At 41.8% G+C, this 17,715-nt stretch overlaps 1 protein-coding gene across 1 annotated transcript in view; it reads right to left on the reverse strand.

The window, feature by feature from the left end:
* LOC124040063 (glutamate dehydrogenase, mitochondrial-like) overlaps positions 1–13,423 on the reverse strand; it is a 39,535-nt gene extending 26,112 nt beyond the window's left edge. Inside the window, exons 1-3 of the mRNA XM_046356841.1 lie at positions 12,830–13,423; positions 7,243–7,323; positions 7,007–7,062 (exon numbers count right to left, since the gene is read on the reverse strand). Coding sequence (XP_046212797.1) covers positions 7,007–7,062; positions 7,243–7,323; positions 12,830–13,217 — 525 coding nt within the window. The 5' untranslated portion in view covers positions 13,218–13,423. The remainder of the gene's footprint in view (positions 1–7,006; positions 7,063–7,242; positions 7,324–12,829) is intronic.
* Between the last annotated feature and the right edge of the window lie 4,292 nt (positions 13,424–17,715).

Below are 17,715 nucleotides of genomic sequence, written 5' to 3' on the forward strand. Positions count from 1 at the left end.
AATCTGCAATAACTTGCATGGGTTGCTAATATGACTAGGATTGTGCCTTTGGCTCCTGGACAATGAAAGAAAGTATACATAAAATAATTGCCTCCATGGATATAGTCTGATTTTGGCTAGGCTACTTTGAGGCAAGGTAAGACTTGCTCATAATATGTAGTACAGCATTCCAGTTTCAAACAATTAAATACAGTACCAGTCAAAAGTTTGGACACACTTCCTCTTTCAAGGGTGTTCTTTATTTGTACTATTTTCTACATTGTAGAATAATAGTGAAGACATCAAAACGATGAAATAACACATACGGAATCAAGTAGCCTGCCTTCCGTTGCCTACAGTGGCTTGAGAAAGTATTCACCCCCTTGGCATTTTTCCTATTTTGTTTGCTTAAACCTGGAATTAAAATATATTTTTTGGGGGGGGTTGTATCATTTGATTTACACAATATGCCTACCACTTTGAAGATGCAAAATATTTTTTTTTTTTTGGGGGGGGGGAACAAACAGGAAATAAGACACAAAAACAGAAAACTTGAGGGTGCATGACTATTCACACCCCAAAGTCAATACTTTGTAGAGCCAACTTTTGCAACAATTACAGCCGCAAGTCTCTTGGAGTATGTCTCTATAAGCTTGGCACATCTTGCCACTGGGATTTTAGCCTATTCTTCAAGGCAAAAATGCTCCAGATCCTTCAAGTTGGATGGGTTCCACTGGTGTACAGCAATCTTTAAGACATACCACAGATTCGCAATTGGATTGAGGTCTGGGCTTTGACTAGGCCATTCCAAGACATTTAAATGTTTTCCCTTAAACCACTCAAATGTTGCTTTCGTATGCATAAGGTCATTGTCCTGCTGAAAGGTGAACCTCCGTCCCAGTCTCAAATTTCTGGAAGACAAACAGGTTTCCCTCAAGAATTTTCCTGTATTTAACGCCATCCATCATTCCTTAAATTCTGACCAGTTTCCCAGTCCCTGTTGATGAAAAACATCTTCACAGCATGATGCTGCCACCACCATGCTTCACTGTGGGGATGGTGTTCTCGGGGTGATGGGAGCTGTTGGGTTTGCGCCAGACATAGAATTTTCCTTGATGGCCAAAAAGCTACATTTTAGTCTCATCTGACCAGAGTACCTTCCATATGTTTGGGGAGTCTCCCACATGCCTTTTGGTGAACACCAAACTTGTTTGCTTATTATTTTGTTTAAGTAATTACTTTTTTTCTGGCCACTCTTCCGTAAAGCCCAGCTCTGTGGAGTGTATGGCTTAAAGTGGTCCTATGGACAGATACTCCAATTTCTACTGTGAAGCTTTGCAGCTCCTTCAGGGTTATCCTTGGTCTCTTTGTTGCCTCTCTGATTAATGCCCTCCTTGCCTGGTCCATGAGTTTTGCTGGGCGGCCCTCTCTTGGCAGGTTTGTTGTGGTGCCATATTCTTTCCATCTTTTAATAATGGATTTAAATGGTGCTCTGCGAGACGTTCAAAGATTCAGATATTTTTTTATAACCCAACCCTGATCTGTACTTCTCCACAACTTTGTCCCTGACCTGTTTGGAGAGCTCCTTGGTCTTCATGGTGCCGCTTGCTTGGTGGTGCCCCTTCCTTAGTAGTGTTGCAGACTCTGGGGCCTTTAAGAACAGGTGTATATATACGGAGATAATGTGACAGATCATGTGACACTTAGATCGCGCACAGGTGGGCTTTATTTAACTAATTGTGTGACTTCTGAAAGTAATTGGTCGCACCAGATCTTATTTAAAGGCTTCATAGCAAAGGGGGTGAATACATATGCACGAACCAGTTTTACGTTTTTATTTTTTAAATATTTTTTTGATACAAATAATTTCTCATTTCACTGCACCAATTTGGACTATTTTGTGTATATCCATTACATGAAATAAAAATAAAAATCCACTTACATTACAGCAAAATAGAAAAAACACCAAGGGACGAATACTTTTGCAAGGCACTGTATGCATTTGCTGTTTGAGATGCTGTAGCAGCAGCTCTCACGCTGTCTGACAGATTTTCCACTCAAAGGCTCTGTATGCCATACACGTGTGATGAAAAAGATAGGACTACATAACAAATATACTGTACACACGCAGCAATTTAATTCCAGAGACCGATAAGCATGCCCAGTTTAAAGTATTTTCATCGACTGGTATTTCCATCAATTAATAGGCTAACAATGGGATTTGTTGTTCTTCTTCTCCCGGTTTGTCCGGCTGCAATTTTATTTATCTACTTTAAAAAATGTTTTTAAAAAACAGTCTATTAACAGCTAACGGAAATCCAGTGTGTGTGTGTTTGTGGTGGAGAAGAGCCAGTAAGCAGGCCAATCTTTCACTACCAGTTTTCAGTCTCATGTCAGAATTAGACGTTAATCCTTGTTTCTCAAAAGTCAAATTTCAAAGTTGTTCTAAAGAGTGTTGTTCTAAGCGTTTAAGGTTAAGTTTTACTCTGAATTTCTAAGGATAGGGTTAAGTTCATGCATTAAGGTAAGGGTTGTTTGGAATAGGCTTAAATGTTTTTAATATCAATTTTTTTCTCTCTGGATTCAAACTTGCAACCTTTGGAATCAGAGGCAGATGCTATCGCAGGATTCGAACTTCCAACCTTTAAAATCAGAGAGAGATGCTTATGCCCATCCACCATCCCTGTCCACAACACCTTAGCTAAACCGAAGCTAAACCAAAACCTACTTGAAGGTAACAGCACTCACTGTTGACCCTAGTAGCAGGTTTCCACGTCATCTCCCTCAGCCATAGATGGATGTCGAATACTGAATACTTGTATCACAGGTGACCTGGCTGCTCTTTCCCCTACATGACACAACTACACACACATACACTTGTGTGAGTCTTCTCGGATGACGCTACAAGCTTTAAACACCTCGATTTGCACAGTTTCTCCCATTCTTTTATGCATATCCTCTCAAGCTCTGGCCTCTCAAGGACATTCAGAGACTTGTCCTGAAGCCACTCCCGCATTGTTAATTATAATATAATAACACACAGAAATATGAGCCGTAGGTCATTAATATGGTCAAAACCTGGAAACTATCATTTCGAAAACAAAACATTTATTCTTTCAGTGAAATACGGAACCGTTCCATATTTTATCTAACGGGTGGCATCCCTAAGTCTAAATATTGCTGTTACATTGCACAACCTTCAATGTTATGTCATAATTATGTACAATTCTGGGGAATTAATTATGGTCTTTGTTAGGAGGAAATGGTCTTCACAGAGTTCGCAACGAGCCAAGCCGCCCAAACTGCTGCATATAGCCTGACTCTGTTGCACAGAACGCAAGAGAAGTGAGACAATTTCCCTAGTTAAAATAAATTAATGTTAGCAGGCAATATTAACTAAATATGCAGGTTTAAAAATATATACTTTTCTATTGATTAAGAAAGGCATTGATGTTTATGGTTAGGTACACATTGGTGCAACGACAGTGCTTTTTTCGCGAATACGCTTGTTAACTTCTTGGATATAGGGGGCACTCTTAATTTTTGGATAAAAAAACGTTCCCGTTTTAAACAAGATATTTTGTCACGAAAAGATGCTCGACTATGCATATAATTGACAGCTTTGGAAAGAAAACACTCGTTTCCAAAACTGCAAAGATATTGTGAGTGCCACAGAACTGATGCTACAGGCGAAACCAAGATTAAATTTCAAACAGGAAGTGCCCCAGATTTTGAAGGCGCTGTGTTCCAATGTCTCCTTATATGGCTGTGAATGGGGCCAGGAATGAGCTTAAACTTGCTGTCGTTTCCCCAAGGAGTCTGCAGCATTGTGACGTATTTGTAGGCATATCATTGGAAGATTGACCATTTTACACTACATCTACCAGGTGCTCGCTTGGTGTCCTCTGTCGCAATTATTGTGTAATCTCCAGCTGTGTGTATTTTTCCATTTGCTTCCGAGGAGAAACCCGTCTGCCACGAATGATTTATCATTGAATAGATATGTGAAAAACACCTTGAGGATTGATTCTAAACAACATTTACCATGTTTCTGTCGATATTATGGAGGTAATTTGGAAAAAAGTTTGGCGTTGTAATGACTGAATTTTCGTTTTTATTAATGAACAGAGCGATTTCACATACACAAATAATCTTTTTGGGAAAAAAATGAACATTTGCTATCTAACTGAGAGTCTCCTCATTGAAAACATCCGAAGTTCTTCAAAGGTAAATGATTTTATTTGAATGCTTTTCTTGTTTTTGTGAAAATGTTGCCTGCTGAATGCTAGGCTAGCTATCAATACTCTACAAATGCTTGTGTAGCTATGGTTGAAAAGCATATTTTGAAAATCTGAGATGACAGTGTTGTTAACAAAAGGCAAAGCTTGTGAGTGAATATATTTCTTTCATTTCATTTGCGATTTTCATGAATAGTTAACGTTGCGTTATGGTAATGAGCTTGAGGCTATGATTACGCTCCCGGATACGGGGTTGCTCAACGCAAGAAGTTAAATCATCACCCGTTTGGCGAAGAAGGCTGTGATTCGATGATAAACTAACAGGCACCGCATCGATTATATGCAATGCAGGACATGCTAGATGAACTAGAAATAACATCAACCATGTGTAGTTAACTAGTGATTATGTTAAGATTGATTGTTTTTCATAAGATAAGTTTCATGCTAGTTAGCAACTTACCTTGTGGCTCCTTGCTGAACTCGCGTAACATGCAGTCAGCCTGCCACACAGTCTCCTCGCGGAGTGCAATATAAATTGGCCATAATCGGTGTCCAAAAATGCTGATTACCGATTGTTATGAAAACTTGTGTCACGACTTCCGCCGAAGTTGGTGCCTCTCCTTGCTTGGGCGGAGTCACCGGCTTTCTAGCTGCCACCGATCTACTTTTCTTTGTCCATTTGTTTTGTCTTGGTTTTACACACCTGGTTTCCATTATGTTATAATTTATTCCCTATTTAACCCTCTGGTTCCCACAAGGTTTTGTGCGTGTTTGTTCTTTGTTAAGTGTTCACTCGTTTGTGTAGAGCTGGATTTTGTATTCCTTGTATGGAATTAGTTTTTGGTCTTATTTTTGAGCAAAGTATGTTTTTACTCCGTTCAGTGTCCTGCGCCTGACTCCATCCTACCCGCTGCACACAGACACTTGACAACTTGAAATCGGCCATTCCGATGAAATCGGTCGACCTCTAGTTTCAATATTCAAAACTCTTTCTGCAAAACCTTACACAAAAATGGCCAAATAAATCCTTCATTGTACTATATATTCATTCAGAAAACACATGCTCTCAATATAATTTACTCAAGTCACCACAACCTAAACTCAAAGAGCATATCTTTCTCCAGGTGCAAACATTAAGCCTCAATCAGAATTGCAGAATAAATAAATAGGGCCTAGAGGCATGTCCATGTGCTTTGGAACAATGGATCCTAACAATGTTGCAAGACAACAGAGAGGAAGATGACGACAACAACAACAAAGACAAGTCATCTCTGATGATATCCATGCCACCCTAGTTCATCATGTGCTCATACATGGGAGGACTATGAGAGAAGCTGGACAGCTAGTGCAAGCCAACCTAAGCCGTTACATGGCTCCATCCATTGTCCGTACTTTCAGAAGGGAAAACGGGTCATTTGCCATGTTGTTACTGTGATACATGTAATGTTGTAGTGCATATAGACTGAATCTCCACTTTGTTCTCAGTGTAGTTTTTACCACAGTAATGGATGACCATAGGTCAGTAATGGATGTCAGTAATGGATGACCATCCCATTTTATTTTTGCAGAACTGATAGGCGATCATCTATTGGAGGTAGGCGGAGACTTCTCACAGCTGAGTAGGAGACTGCCCTGGTGAATATAGTGATTGCCAATAATGACATTCGTTTGAGGGAAATTCAAACCCAAATAGTTGAAGACCAGGTAGTCTTCCAAGGAATTGACAGCATCAGCATTTCCACCATGGAACAGATCGTTCAGAAGAAACACAAGGACAAAGCAGCTGTATCGTGTGCCTTGGAAAGGAATTCAAACAGAGTTAAGGAGCAATGATTCCAATATGTGCAGGTAATTGCTATACTGTACAGATTTTTTACAGTATGTAGAGTATGGCCCATCTCTCCAGCATATCAATACAGTGCTGTATAGTAACGTGTTACAGTAACTGCAGTACACCTCATTTCATTCCAGTACAGTAGTACACTACAGTACTGTATTTGTAGTACAGTAAAATGTGTGTTTTTTGTTGTTGTTTTTTTTTACTTCTGAAGAGAATGTTTGAGCGAGATGCCATGGCTGACCCACAGTAGTACATCATCGATGAGCCTGGGTTCAACCTAACAAAAATGCACAAAAGGGGGCGTAACATCATTGGTCACGATGCCATCATACAAGTTCCTGGCCAGAGTGGAGGCAACGTCACCCTATGTGCAGCAATCAGCAATCGTGGCGTCCTCCACCGCCATGTCAAAGTGGGTCCATACAACAAGGCACAACTCCTTCAATTTCTAGATCATCAGCACAATAACATTATTCAACAGGAAGGGGAGCCAGGGCAACCAGAGAAAGCCCCATATGTTGTCATTCGGGATAACGAGAGTTTCCACCGGATTGCTCTGGTTCGCGCCTTGTTCAATGTCCACCCCAGGTTCACTGTTCTTTTTTTGCCAGCATATTCCCCATTTCTGAATCCGAATGAGGAATTTCTCTCAGTATGGCGGTGGAGAATGTATGACCGCAACCCCTACGCACAGCAAAACCTCCTGAAGGCAATGGTGGTCTGTGGTGATGTGTCTGTGGAGTCTATCCAGGGTTTTTCTTTTTTTGCAAAAAAAAAATGCACAATCTTTTCTCACTTTTTCATTATGTGTGTAGATTGATGAAGAATTATAATTTGTTTTAAATACATTTTAGAATAAGGCTGTAACAAAATGGAAAAAGTCAAGGAGTCTGAATACTTTCCGAATGCACTGTATGCGGGTATGTTTGTGCGTGTCTGATGGACTTACAGAGTAATTTTTGACGTTGATCTTGACACCAGCTTTAGCCCCTCCGAAGGGTACATCTGGAGAGAGAGAATAAAGCTTAAAAATTGGGGCTTAAGAACACACAAACACGCACATACACTTCATTGCTTTGAAAACAGCTCACCGAAAATGCTAAGAAAAAGTGTGTATATTTGCATGAATTCAGGAGCATCAAGGCATGAATGAGATGTGAACATAGAGGAAGGAGAGGGACTTACCGACCACGGCACACTTGTATGTCATCAGAGAGGCCAGAGCCTTCACCTCATCAACAGACACCTCTTCACTGTAGCGGATACCTGCACACAGACACACAAACATAGGAAGTTAACGCCCAACAATAACATAACAAAACTAGTTACGACTTTTACTTCCTCTAGATAGTCAAGTTTGATCGTCTTCTAACATAACACAACACACAGTAAAGTTGACAGGAAGCCAGTAGGGATGCCAGTAGGGATGTTATGATTCACCGATAAGCATCAGTCCGCGGACCACAAACCCATCCAAATGTAGCACGCATTGGTCTGAAAATCGATTCGAACACTACAAATTCCAGGTTCCCAATTTTTTGGGGCTCATATTACATTGTCTCTACCTTCCGAAAATAACTAATGCGACCTCTGCTTTAGTGTCAATCTGCATGTAAAATGTGAACAGTCATTGATCTACAAGTCATTTAGCATGCAGAACGTCCCCAGGCAATATCAGTGGCCTAGTCAAACTGCGCACTGTGCCCAGCTTCACGCGCTGGCCAACGCGCGGTAGGAGGCCTGTTCCTGATCTTGCACATATGCGCGACACCTTCAGCATTCAAATGCTAAAATGGCTTACTGATAGGAAAATTATGATTAAATGACTGAACAAATCATTTTAAATGGAACTGTAACTAAGTAAACTTATGCTCCGTTTTATTATATCTGATTAACAATATGAGTTCATAAGGGATTGTGTGACACAGACAAGGAGTAATTAAAGTTAATGAACACCATTACAACTAGGAAGAAAGAAATGGGTTGTGGATTAAGTAAACAGATAAGGTAGTTAACCTATGGTTGAACCGACCAAACTGAGCTATGGGGTGTTTTAGATAAGGAAGTGAGTGCATTCCTAGGTTCTCTGTTAATTAGAACTGTCAGCTAAGTGGTGATCGATAATGTTGAGGGGTCAAAAGTTAATTCAATTATGTTGTATGACCTGAGAGTGTGTTAGTAAGTTAGAATGAACTGTTAACCTCACTTTGTCCCGGTCGAGAGGAGGGGATTCTGTTAAGCAATGAAATTACGTCATGTTATTGTATATAAACTGTCGATCGTGGTAACGTGGCAGCGCGCTCCGAGAATAAATGATGTTACCTATTATTGAAATGGCTGGTCTCCGTCTATTTTATGCAAACAAGAATCTTACAAATTCTCATAAAATAGATGAAGGGTTTTCAATTAATGAAAACACATTGGCATAATTAAATTACAGTAACACTTACGTGATATTAGGCTTTATTAGCGGAGTGACAACCTTTGTAATACGCTAGGTTATTATCTATAAGCTGTTACAAACGGTGTTTTAGCGGAATAAAAGTAAGCTACCGGAGACACTGCTCATACATGTTGAACATGTTCATCATCAGAAATAGTGTTTGCCCTCAGAGCAATCTCAGTTGGTCGGGCATGGACTACAAGGTGTCGAGAGCGTTCCACAGGGATGCTGGCCCATGTTGATTCCAATGCTTCCCACAGTTGTCACGTTGGCGGGATGTCCATTCTTGATACACACAGGAAACTGTTGAGTATGAAAAATCCAGCAGCGTTGCAGTTCTTGACACAAACCAGTGTGCCGGTTACCTACTACCATAAACCGTTCAAAGGCACTTAAAATATTTTGTCTTGCCCATTCAACCACTGAACGGAACACATAATCCACGTGTCAATTGTCTCAAGGTTTAAAAATCCTTACTTAACCTGTCTCCTCGCCTTTATCTACACTGATTGAAGTGGATTTAACAACCGACATCAATAAGGGATCATAACTTTCACCTGGATTCACCTGGTCAGTCTATGCTATGGAAAGAGCAGGTGTTCATAATGTTTTGTACACTCACTGTATATGTGCTATATATTCATTGGCATTGTTGTGCTATACATTCATAGCTAATTTATAAAATATACATATTTATACATTACTAGCTTAAGTTAATCTGCTAAAATGACAAGTTAATTAGTGGTTGATGGTGGTTTCAGAACCAAACGACAAAACATAAGAGTTACACTGTGGCCCGTGTGGGTGGGGGGGGTAAAGCCTACTCTGGAGCAGGTGGATCCTCTATACCAGCGGCAAGGGGAAACAGAGTGTGTACGCATGGGTGTTTGAATGTGTGTGCTAACTTTGGTTGTGCTATATTGGGCTGTGACGCTGTGACAGAGACCTACAGAGAGCCAAGGGCACCGAGCACTGACAGGAAACTGCAGCTAGCAGTTCCTGTCAGAGGACAGGGAGGATGTGTGCATGTGTGACATCATCTCTAAGCGCCATACCGTGTACTGAAGCCCAGTCCAGAAACCACCCCTAGCTAGCCAGTAGCCCCTGCTGTGTTAGAAGGGTGGTGTTCAGCAGAGTAGAGCACACCATAGCAATTACATTTCTCCTGTTTCATGCCACCTAAACATGACCTTCAGAGACTAGATAACCTAAGACTACTGTAGGAGTGTGTCACAATAAGATGCTCAAAGGCCTTGAACATTTTGCTGAGACTCTCCTTTGAACTACAGACACAGCACTGACTGAGCTAGGCTGATTCAATTCACTGAACATAAAATAGATATATTTGTAGCCCCCTTTCTCCCATAACCACTCCTCCTTTGATTTTCTTCCTCCTCGCGTCCTCCTCAACTCCTCTCCCATCCCCCACTACTGCATCAAAGGGAAAAAATATGTTGATAAACAATCCAATGAAATGAGTCTCTGGGTTGGCTAGCTCTCACCCACACACATACAAAAAAACTGCTGTGTATGTTGTGTATACACACACAAAAATGAATGCAAACACATGATACACAGGAACAAACATACACCCACACCCAATTGCCCAAGAGCACAAATTCACTACGAAGGGAGCCCATAGTGGGCTGTTAGTCACACAGTGGAAATGAGACCTACTCTAACAATAAAAACGTAATTAGGCCTAGACTGACTCAGACTCTGCACCACAGGCTCCCTCTTCCACTTCTGCTTGGAAATGAGAAGGAGATGTTAGAGATTTAGCAGACAAAACGTCCTTGGAGTGACATACTTCCTGAAACTCCCTAACACAGAATCACGCTTGCACATGCAGGCACACAGTTCTGCAGTGTTCCAGCTAGAAAATGTGAGGTTCTGCAACTATTGTAGTAGGACCAGGTACACTGTAGAGAGCCTTGTGGGTTTGTTTGTTAGTCTGTTGTATCTGCAGCAGCAGCATTACAGCAACAGCCTTTGCACTTTGTCATTCACCTTGACCATCATATATAAGTCAGCAGGACCAAGGGTCTCTCAGCTTGATTATCAAACATTAAACCTGACAACGAATAACAGCCATCAGCCCTTTAACCTCTACCCCATTGTTAGATAGGCCTACACAGAAAGCGTCAGCCCATAACCTTCCACACACACACACGCACACACGCACACACGCACACACGCACACACGCACACACGCACACACGCATACACGCACACACACACGCACGCACACACACACGCACACACACACACACACGCACGCACGCACACACACACGCCTTTACCCAATCTTATGCCCATTTGGGGCAGCAGGTAGCCTAGTGGTTAGAACGTTGGGCCACTAACTGAAAGGTTGCTGGATCAAATCCCCGAGCTGACAAGGTAAACAATCCTGAACAAGGCTGTTAATCCACTGTTCCCCGGTAGGCCGTCATTGTAAAATAAGAATTTGTTCTTAACTGACTTGCCTAGTTAAATAAAAGGTTAAACAAATAATATATTATTTTTTTTATCATCTAGCCTCACCATCAGTTATCTGTGTGCTAAATAACTGTGCTAACCCTCAGTATGTAGGGAAGTTAAAGTCTGCAGGTCCTAGTCAAGGTTATACAAGAGTGGTTAATTGAACCATCTCTGTTAAAACGCGTACACTGACAGGACAACAATGTTGCTGGATCACACAGAAAAAGGGAAAACAGAAGCCGTGAGAAGTGCAGTGGCAGCCGAAGTCAGAGCAAGGGGGAGAATGGAAAGTGTGACTAAGCTGCAGAAAGAGAAAAGAGTTGGAGGGAAGCATCTGTTCTGGTGGCATGTGACCGCGTGAGTTAAGCATGCGTGACGCACAGTGGTGATGTGTTGTGAAAGTGATTTGCATCATTAATCATCTATACACCAGTGTTCAAATATTCTGTCAGTCAGCAGGTGCACTTGATTCAGCTTACCTAGCACCCTGGGTAGGTGGTGAGCTGAATCAAGTAAGTAACGCTTAGTGAACACTCTTCCCTCCTCCTAGCACAATGCTGACGAATAGGAGCACCTGGGTACATCACCACCCCTTCCCGTCCTTCACTCCACTCCTCTTCAAACAACTGTTTATCCCCCTCTCCCTCACTGTAACCCATCCTGGTCCTCACCACACAAAGCACCCACAATGCAGGGCTGCACCAGCCTACAATTATCTGCCTTGAACCCTGAACCACATAGCCCCCCTCCTAATACCACACATTCACACCCTGCAGCCTCGCCCCAGCCCCTCCTCACACCTGACCTCTGCCTGAGCAGAGAGCACCATGCTGCTTCACTCACACACACCTATAGGCTGGGAGGGAATACCCACATCACTTGCCCTTCACTGTTGTGTGTGTGTGTGTGTGTGTGTGTGTGTGTGTGTGTGTGTGTGTGTGTGTGTGTGTGTGTGTGTGTGTGTGTGTGTGTGTGTGTGTGTGTGTGTGTGTGTGTGTGTGTGTGTGTGTGTACACTATGTCCTATTTCTGTTCCTGTTCCTTGATGGTTTATGTATGGGGCAGCTGGCAGCATGTGTTGAAAGTGGTACAGGGGTGCCAGTGCAGGGCTTGCCCAGTGAAATGCCACATGCCAAATCACATGATCAGCTTCTCTAGCCACCACATCTCAGCTAACACTAATTGCACACACATAGCCAAAGATATTAACCCATCATTGGTTATTATTGCTAACACTTTCTATTAGTGCCTACACAAGGACTATGCCAGAGCTGGCTAGTCAACAATAGTCAGTATAAATGTTTGTATCTTGGTTCTAGTTACTGAGAGAATGCATTGATCAGAGCTCTGTTACAGTATAGAGCTATCTTGGAAACCAGTAGTATGATTCGCTGATTAGCCCTGATAGCCCAGTGTCCTAGAGCTGATCAAGGGGCTATACTAGCTAGCCATGTCAGCTGGCTCCTGTTAGTGTATGACAGCTAGCTCCAGGCTGCCTCACTAGGTGTGTGGGAAGGTCAGTGATCCAGTGTTGCAGAGCTACACTCCCCGCATGGCATAGCCATGACAGGCAGAAAGCTAACGTTACACGCTGTCGAAATAACCATATTCCACATCCAGACGAGTGTCGCTGTGAAATTAAACCCATGTAAGAGACGTATCTTGCATTATCTGCTTCACTTATGGCAACCATTAGCGAAAGAGAGAATCAGTGCAGTTTCTCTCACAGCTGGGTAATGGGATAGCCTAGTAGCTAGTTACCTAGCTAGCCTAGCAACAAGCTCGCTGTCAAACCGCACAACCACTTGAAGAGTTGAGAACCAGGAAGCGGTGCTTGGCAGTATCTTACCCCCCTTGCAGGGCGTCCTGTGCTGGCTGTGCTGTGCGCGGTAGCCCTCCACTACCTCCCACTCTCCGTTGTCCCTCTTGATGGGGAAAGAGACGCTGAGGACGTGGTTGCAGGGTTTGATAATGCGGAGAATCCCCTTCACTCGTTTCGTCTTCTGTTCAGGGGTCTCTCTGCTCTTTAGGTCCTCCACAAGCTTGTCCTCAACGATGGCGGCTCCGCGGTCGAAGAAACCCTCCACCATGCGAAAGAAGTTGGGGTCGTCGGGCTGCTCGCTATACTGTCGGACCCGCATTAGAGAGGCCGATGCTGGGAGAGCAGAGTCCACGCACCCCGAGGCCAGCGCACTGCCCGCCCCGCGGGATAACAACTCCCCGAAGTACCGATACATGATCGAGCTAGTTGACTAACCGTTTAACGTTAAAATACAAATAAAAAATAACAACAGATAAAGGGGGTAGCTAGTTTGGTATCTATTAATAACAGGGAAAGAAAGAGGGGGATGGTTGGACGACACAGCAGTACTCCTTCCCTGTGTCTAGTATTCAGACTGAATGACGGTTGGAAGTGCGCGCCCGTTTGCTTTAAAAGGCAGCGCTAACCAACGACGCGAGGACGACTCCGAGACCGGGATGCACGCGGAAGAGGAGAGGTTCATTTAGCGGTGAGCGTGCACACGTAAACAAAGCGCGCTCCCGTGTATGTGTCCCTTTGATACCGTTTGCTGCCTGATGTCAAATGTTTATTGTGTAAGTGTGACATATATGATATATAGCCTACATACTGTAAGATAAATGCAGCTACTGAATCTCCCAATGAGAAAATTGTGGAGTCATTCTGATGGGATCCTGAGAATTTAATTTCGTGGTATTCTAGATCGTTGTTCTGCTCCCGAGTGGCGCAACGGTCTAAGTCACTGCATCTCTGTGCTTGAGGTGTCACTACAGACACCCTGGTTCGATTGCAGGCTGTATCACAACCGGCCGTGATTGGGAGTCCAATGGGGCGGCAGACAATTGGCCCAGCATCATCTGGGTTTGCCCAGTGTTGGCTGTCAATGTAAATAAGAATTTGTTCTTAACTGACTTGCCTAGTAAAATAAATATATATATTTTTTAAATGTAAACGCCACCTCTGAAAGTCTGACTGGAAAACAAATCTCTGAATATGTTTTAAGAAGCAGTTATTTTAATAAGAAAGACAAAATAATGTAGGACTGGTTGAAAATGTTATTCTATCAAAGTTTCCCCTATATTATGAAAGATAAGATAATCTCTTTACTGGTCTGTTACAGATTCTCTCTCTTTCTCTGTCAAATCACATAGTGAGAACATCCGTTATAACAGATCCGATGTACAACTGATAGTAGCCCAAACACGGCACCCAGCACTGAGTTTGGGAAACCCTGCTATAAAGAACCCTTTCCTAAGATGATCTAAAGAACTGTTAAAAATGGTTCTATATAGCACCCAAAAAGGGTTCCGCTATGGTTACAACCTTTTTTGGGGCAATATAGAACCATTTTTTATGTTTCTTTGTAGAACCTTTATGGAGAAAGATTCTTTATAGAACTATTCTCAATCTGAAAAGGTTCATTGTAGAACCATACTGTGCTTTTTATTTAATAGACATATTATATGATTAAAATTCCACAAGTTTTATTATTGTGTTAATTAACAAGTTGATCTCCTGTTTGCTAGCTCTGGAATGGCTGGGGGTCCCTGGGGAGAGAATTACTGACTAAATCATTCATTCTCAATTGACACAAGGCCATTCATAAGTGTTTCACAAGACACCTTCACTGACCAAAGTCATATCTAACATGTAATAGCATAACACAAACAGATCAGATAAACTGGAATGACACACTCCCTCACTCACATTTGCACGAAAAGAGCTGTGAAAAAACCACACCCCAAAATATTTGCTAAGGAATACCTAGGATAGGATAAGTAATCCTTCTCACCCCCCCCCCCCCACCCCCTTTAGGATTTAGATGCACTATTGTAAAGTGACTGTTCTACTGGATGTCATAAGGTGAATGCACCAATTTGTAAGTCGCTCTGGATAAGAGCGTCTGCTAAATGACTTAAATGTAATGATGATGTAAATGTATTTCAATGAGATGCCTCCCCTACATTTTAATTATCACTAATTAAGGAAAATTATTGATTGAACTGCTAAGAACCCTTAAAGGGCTGGAAGGGTCCTTTGGGTCAGTATGACTCCACATAGAATGTCTGTGTGTGTGCGTGCGCGTGCATGTGTATGCCTTTTATGAATTCCTAAAAGTATGTCATAGTGTTCATATTTCCATGGTATGTGTAGTTGTGTGTAGGGTATCCACAGATAGTTAACCAAACTCCCCATTCGGTTGTTTCTAGTTCTGCGTAGGATATCTACAAATAGCCTAACGCATCACCGGGGGCAAACTACCTGCCCTCCAAGACACCTACACCACCCGATGTTACAGGAAGGCCATAAAGATCATCAAGGACAACAACCACCCGAGCCACTGCCTGTTCACCCCGCTATCATCCAGAAGGCGAGGTCAGTGCAGGTGCATCAAAGCTGGGACCGAGAGACTGAAAAACAGCTTCTATCTCAAGGCCATCAGACTGTTAAACAGCCACCACTAACATTGAGTATCTGCTGCCAACACACTGACACTGACTCAACTCCAGCCACTTTAATAATGGGAATTGATGGGAAATTATGTAAAATATATCACTAGCCACTTTAAACAATGCTACCTAATATAATGTTTACATACCCTACATTATTCATCTCATATGCATACGTATATACTGTACTCTATATCATCTACTGCATCCTTATGTAATACATGTATCACTAGCCACTTTAACTATACCACTTTGTTTACATACTCATCTCATATGTATATACGGTACTCAATAACATCTACTGTATCTTGCCTATGCTGCTCTGCACCATCACTCATTCATATATCTTTATGTACATATTCTTTATCCTCTTACACTGTGTATAAGACAGTAGTTTTGGAATTGTTAGTTAGATTACTTGTTGGTTATTACTGCATTGTCAGAACTAGAAGCACAAGCATTTCGCTACACTCGCATTAACATCTGCTAACCATGTGTATGTGACAAATACAATTTGATTTGATTTGATTTCAACCAAATCGTGTTTTGTCTGTCTGAATAGAGAACCTGACCCCTGCCTGCATCTGTGGAGTGAACACAAGATAAAATTTGATTTGATCCTCCTGGGTCCTGGTACAAACACACACGTTGCGCTAACACAGCTACAAACAAACACACACATGAACACAGTGTGTGGTTAGCTTCTGTGTAAAGCCCAAGTCTGTTTCAGAGTGATATTTAATCAGGGATGGGCAATTTTTACCAAAAAAAACTAAACATAATTACAAATAACCATAAACCAATACAAATATTTTGTAATGTATTTTATAAAAATGAATGTACAAAAACATATTTGAAACTAGAGGGACGAACAGCAACAACATTCTCAAAAACGGTTCAAAGAAAATGTTGACTTGCTATGATGATACGATATGTTGTTGTTTATCTACATTACTTGAGTAAGTCAGTCTGGATAAGAGTTAAGCTGCTATGTGACCAAAATGTCATGTTAAAGTAAAAATGAACAGACCAAAATGAACTGCAAAGCACACTGGGTATTATTATTGGCCTTGATTTGGGTTCGTTAGAATAATACTCAGCAAGCTTTGCAATTATTTACTTTTAGATATATATTTATTATAGTTCATTTAGCAGACGCTCTTATCACACCATAGTGCCATCAGATTTCTTCAGTGTGAAAGGATGGCCACAAATGTGAACCGCTTTGGGAAAAAAAGTATAACAAATTATTTTGGGCTCCCGAGTGGGGCAGCGTTCTAATGCACTGCATTTCAGTGCTAGAGGCATCACTACAGACCCTGGTTTGATTCCAGGCTGTATCACAACCAGCTGTGATTGGGAGCCCCACAGGGTGGCACACAATTGGCCCAGCATCCTCCGGGTTAGGGTTTGGCTGAGGTAGGCTGTCATTGTAAATAAGAATTTGTTCTTAACTGACTTGCCTAGTTAAATAAAGGTTAAATAAAATAAAAAACTAAATTACAGCTCTCGAAAGTATCTTGTTATAAAATACATTGTAGCGTAGTTCAGCCCAGTGTAATACAAAATACATATTTCAAATACTTGTAGGCCTTCCAGAAATACTGCCCATCTCTGTATGTAATCAATATTAACTGTATGTCATCTTTAGTCTGATATTATAGTCTCCCATCAATGTATCTATGTATTGATAATGTAATAATTCTTTATCTACTATATCTTTTGTCAAGCCATAGACCTTCATGAACTTTGCTGACTGATAAAGACTGACATAGTACAGTATCTCACAACCATCTCATCCTTTCCCTTTTATATTTTCCACCAAAACAGATGTGGGACTTCACGTTTATGTAAAGATGTTCCTCATGCGGTACATGAAATAACTGTATAAGAAAACAACAAACAGAACGTGAACTAATTACAGCCTATCTGGTGACTAACACAGAGACAGGTACAATCACCCACAAAATACAACGCGCACTCAGGCTACCAAAATACGGTTCCCAATCCGAGACAACGAGAATCACCTGACTCCAATTGGGAAAGGCCTCAGGCAGCCAAGCCTAACTAGACACACCCCTAATCATACACAATCCCAATTAATACAAACCCCAATACGAAATACAACATATAAACCCATGTCACACCCTGGCCTACCCAAACATATAACAAAAACACAAGATACAATGACCAAGGCGTGACAGAACCCCCCCCCCCCCAAGGTGCGGACTCCGGGACGCACCTCAAGAGCATAGGGAGGGTCCG

Source organism: Oncorhynchus gorbuscha, linkage group LG07 (assembly GCF_021184085.1).
Source record: "Oncorhynchus gorbuscha isolate QuinsamMale2020 ecotype Even-year linkage group LG07, OgorEven_v1.0, whole genome shotgun sequence".
In the NCBI taxonomy this organism is placed as follows: domain Eukaryota; kingdom Metazoa; phylum Chordata; class Actinopteri; order Salmoniformes; family Salmonidae; genus Oncorhynchus; species Oncorhynchus gorbuscha.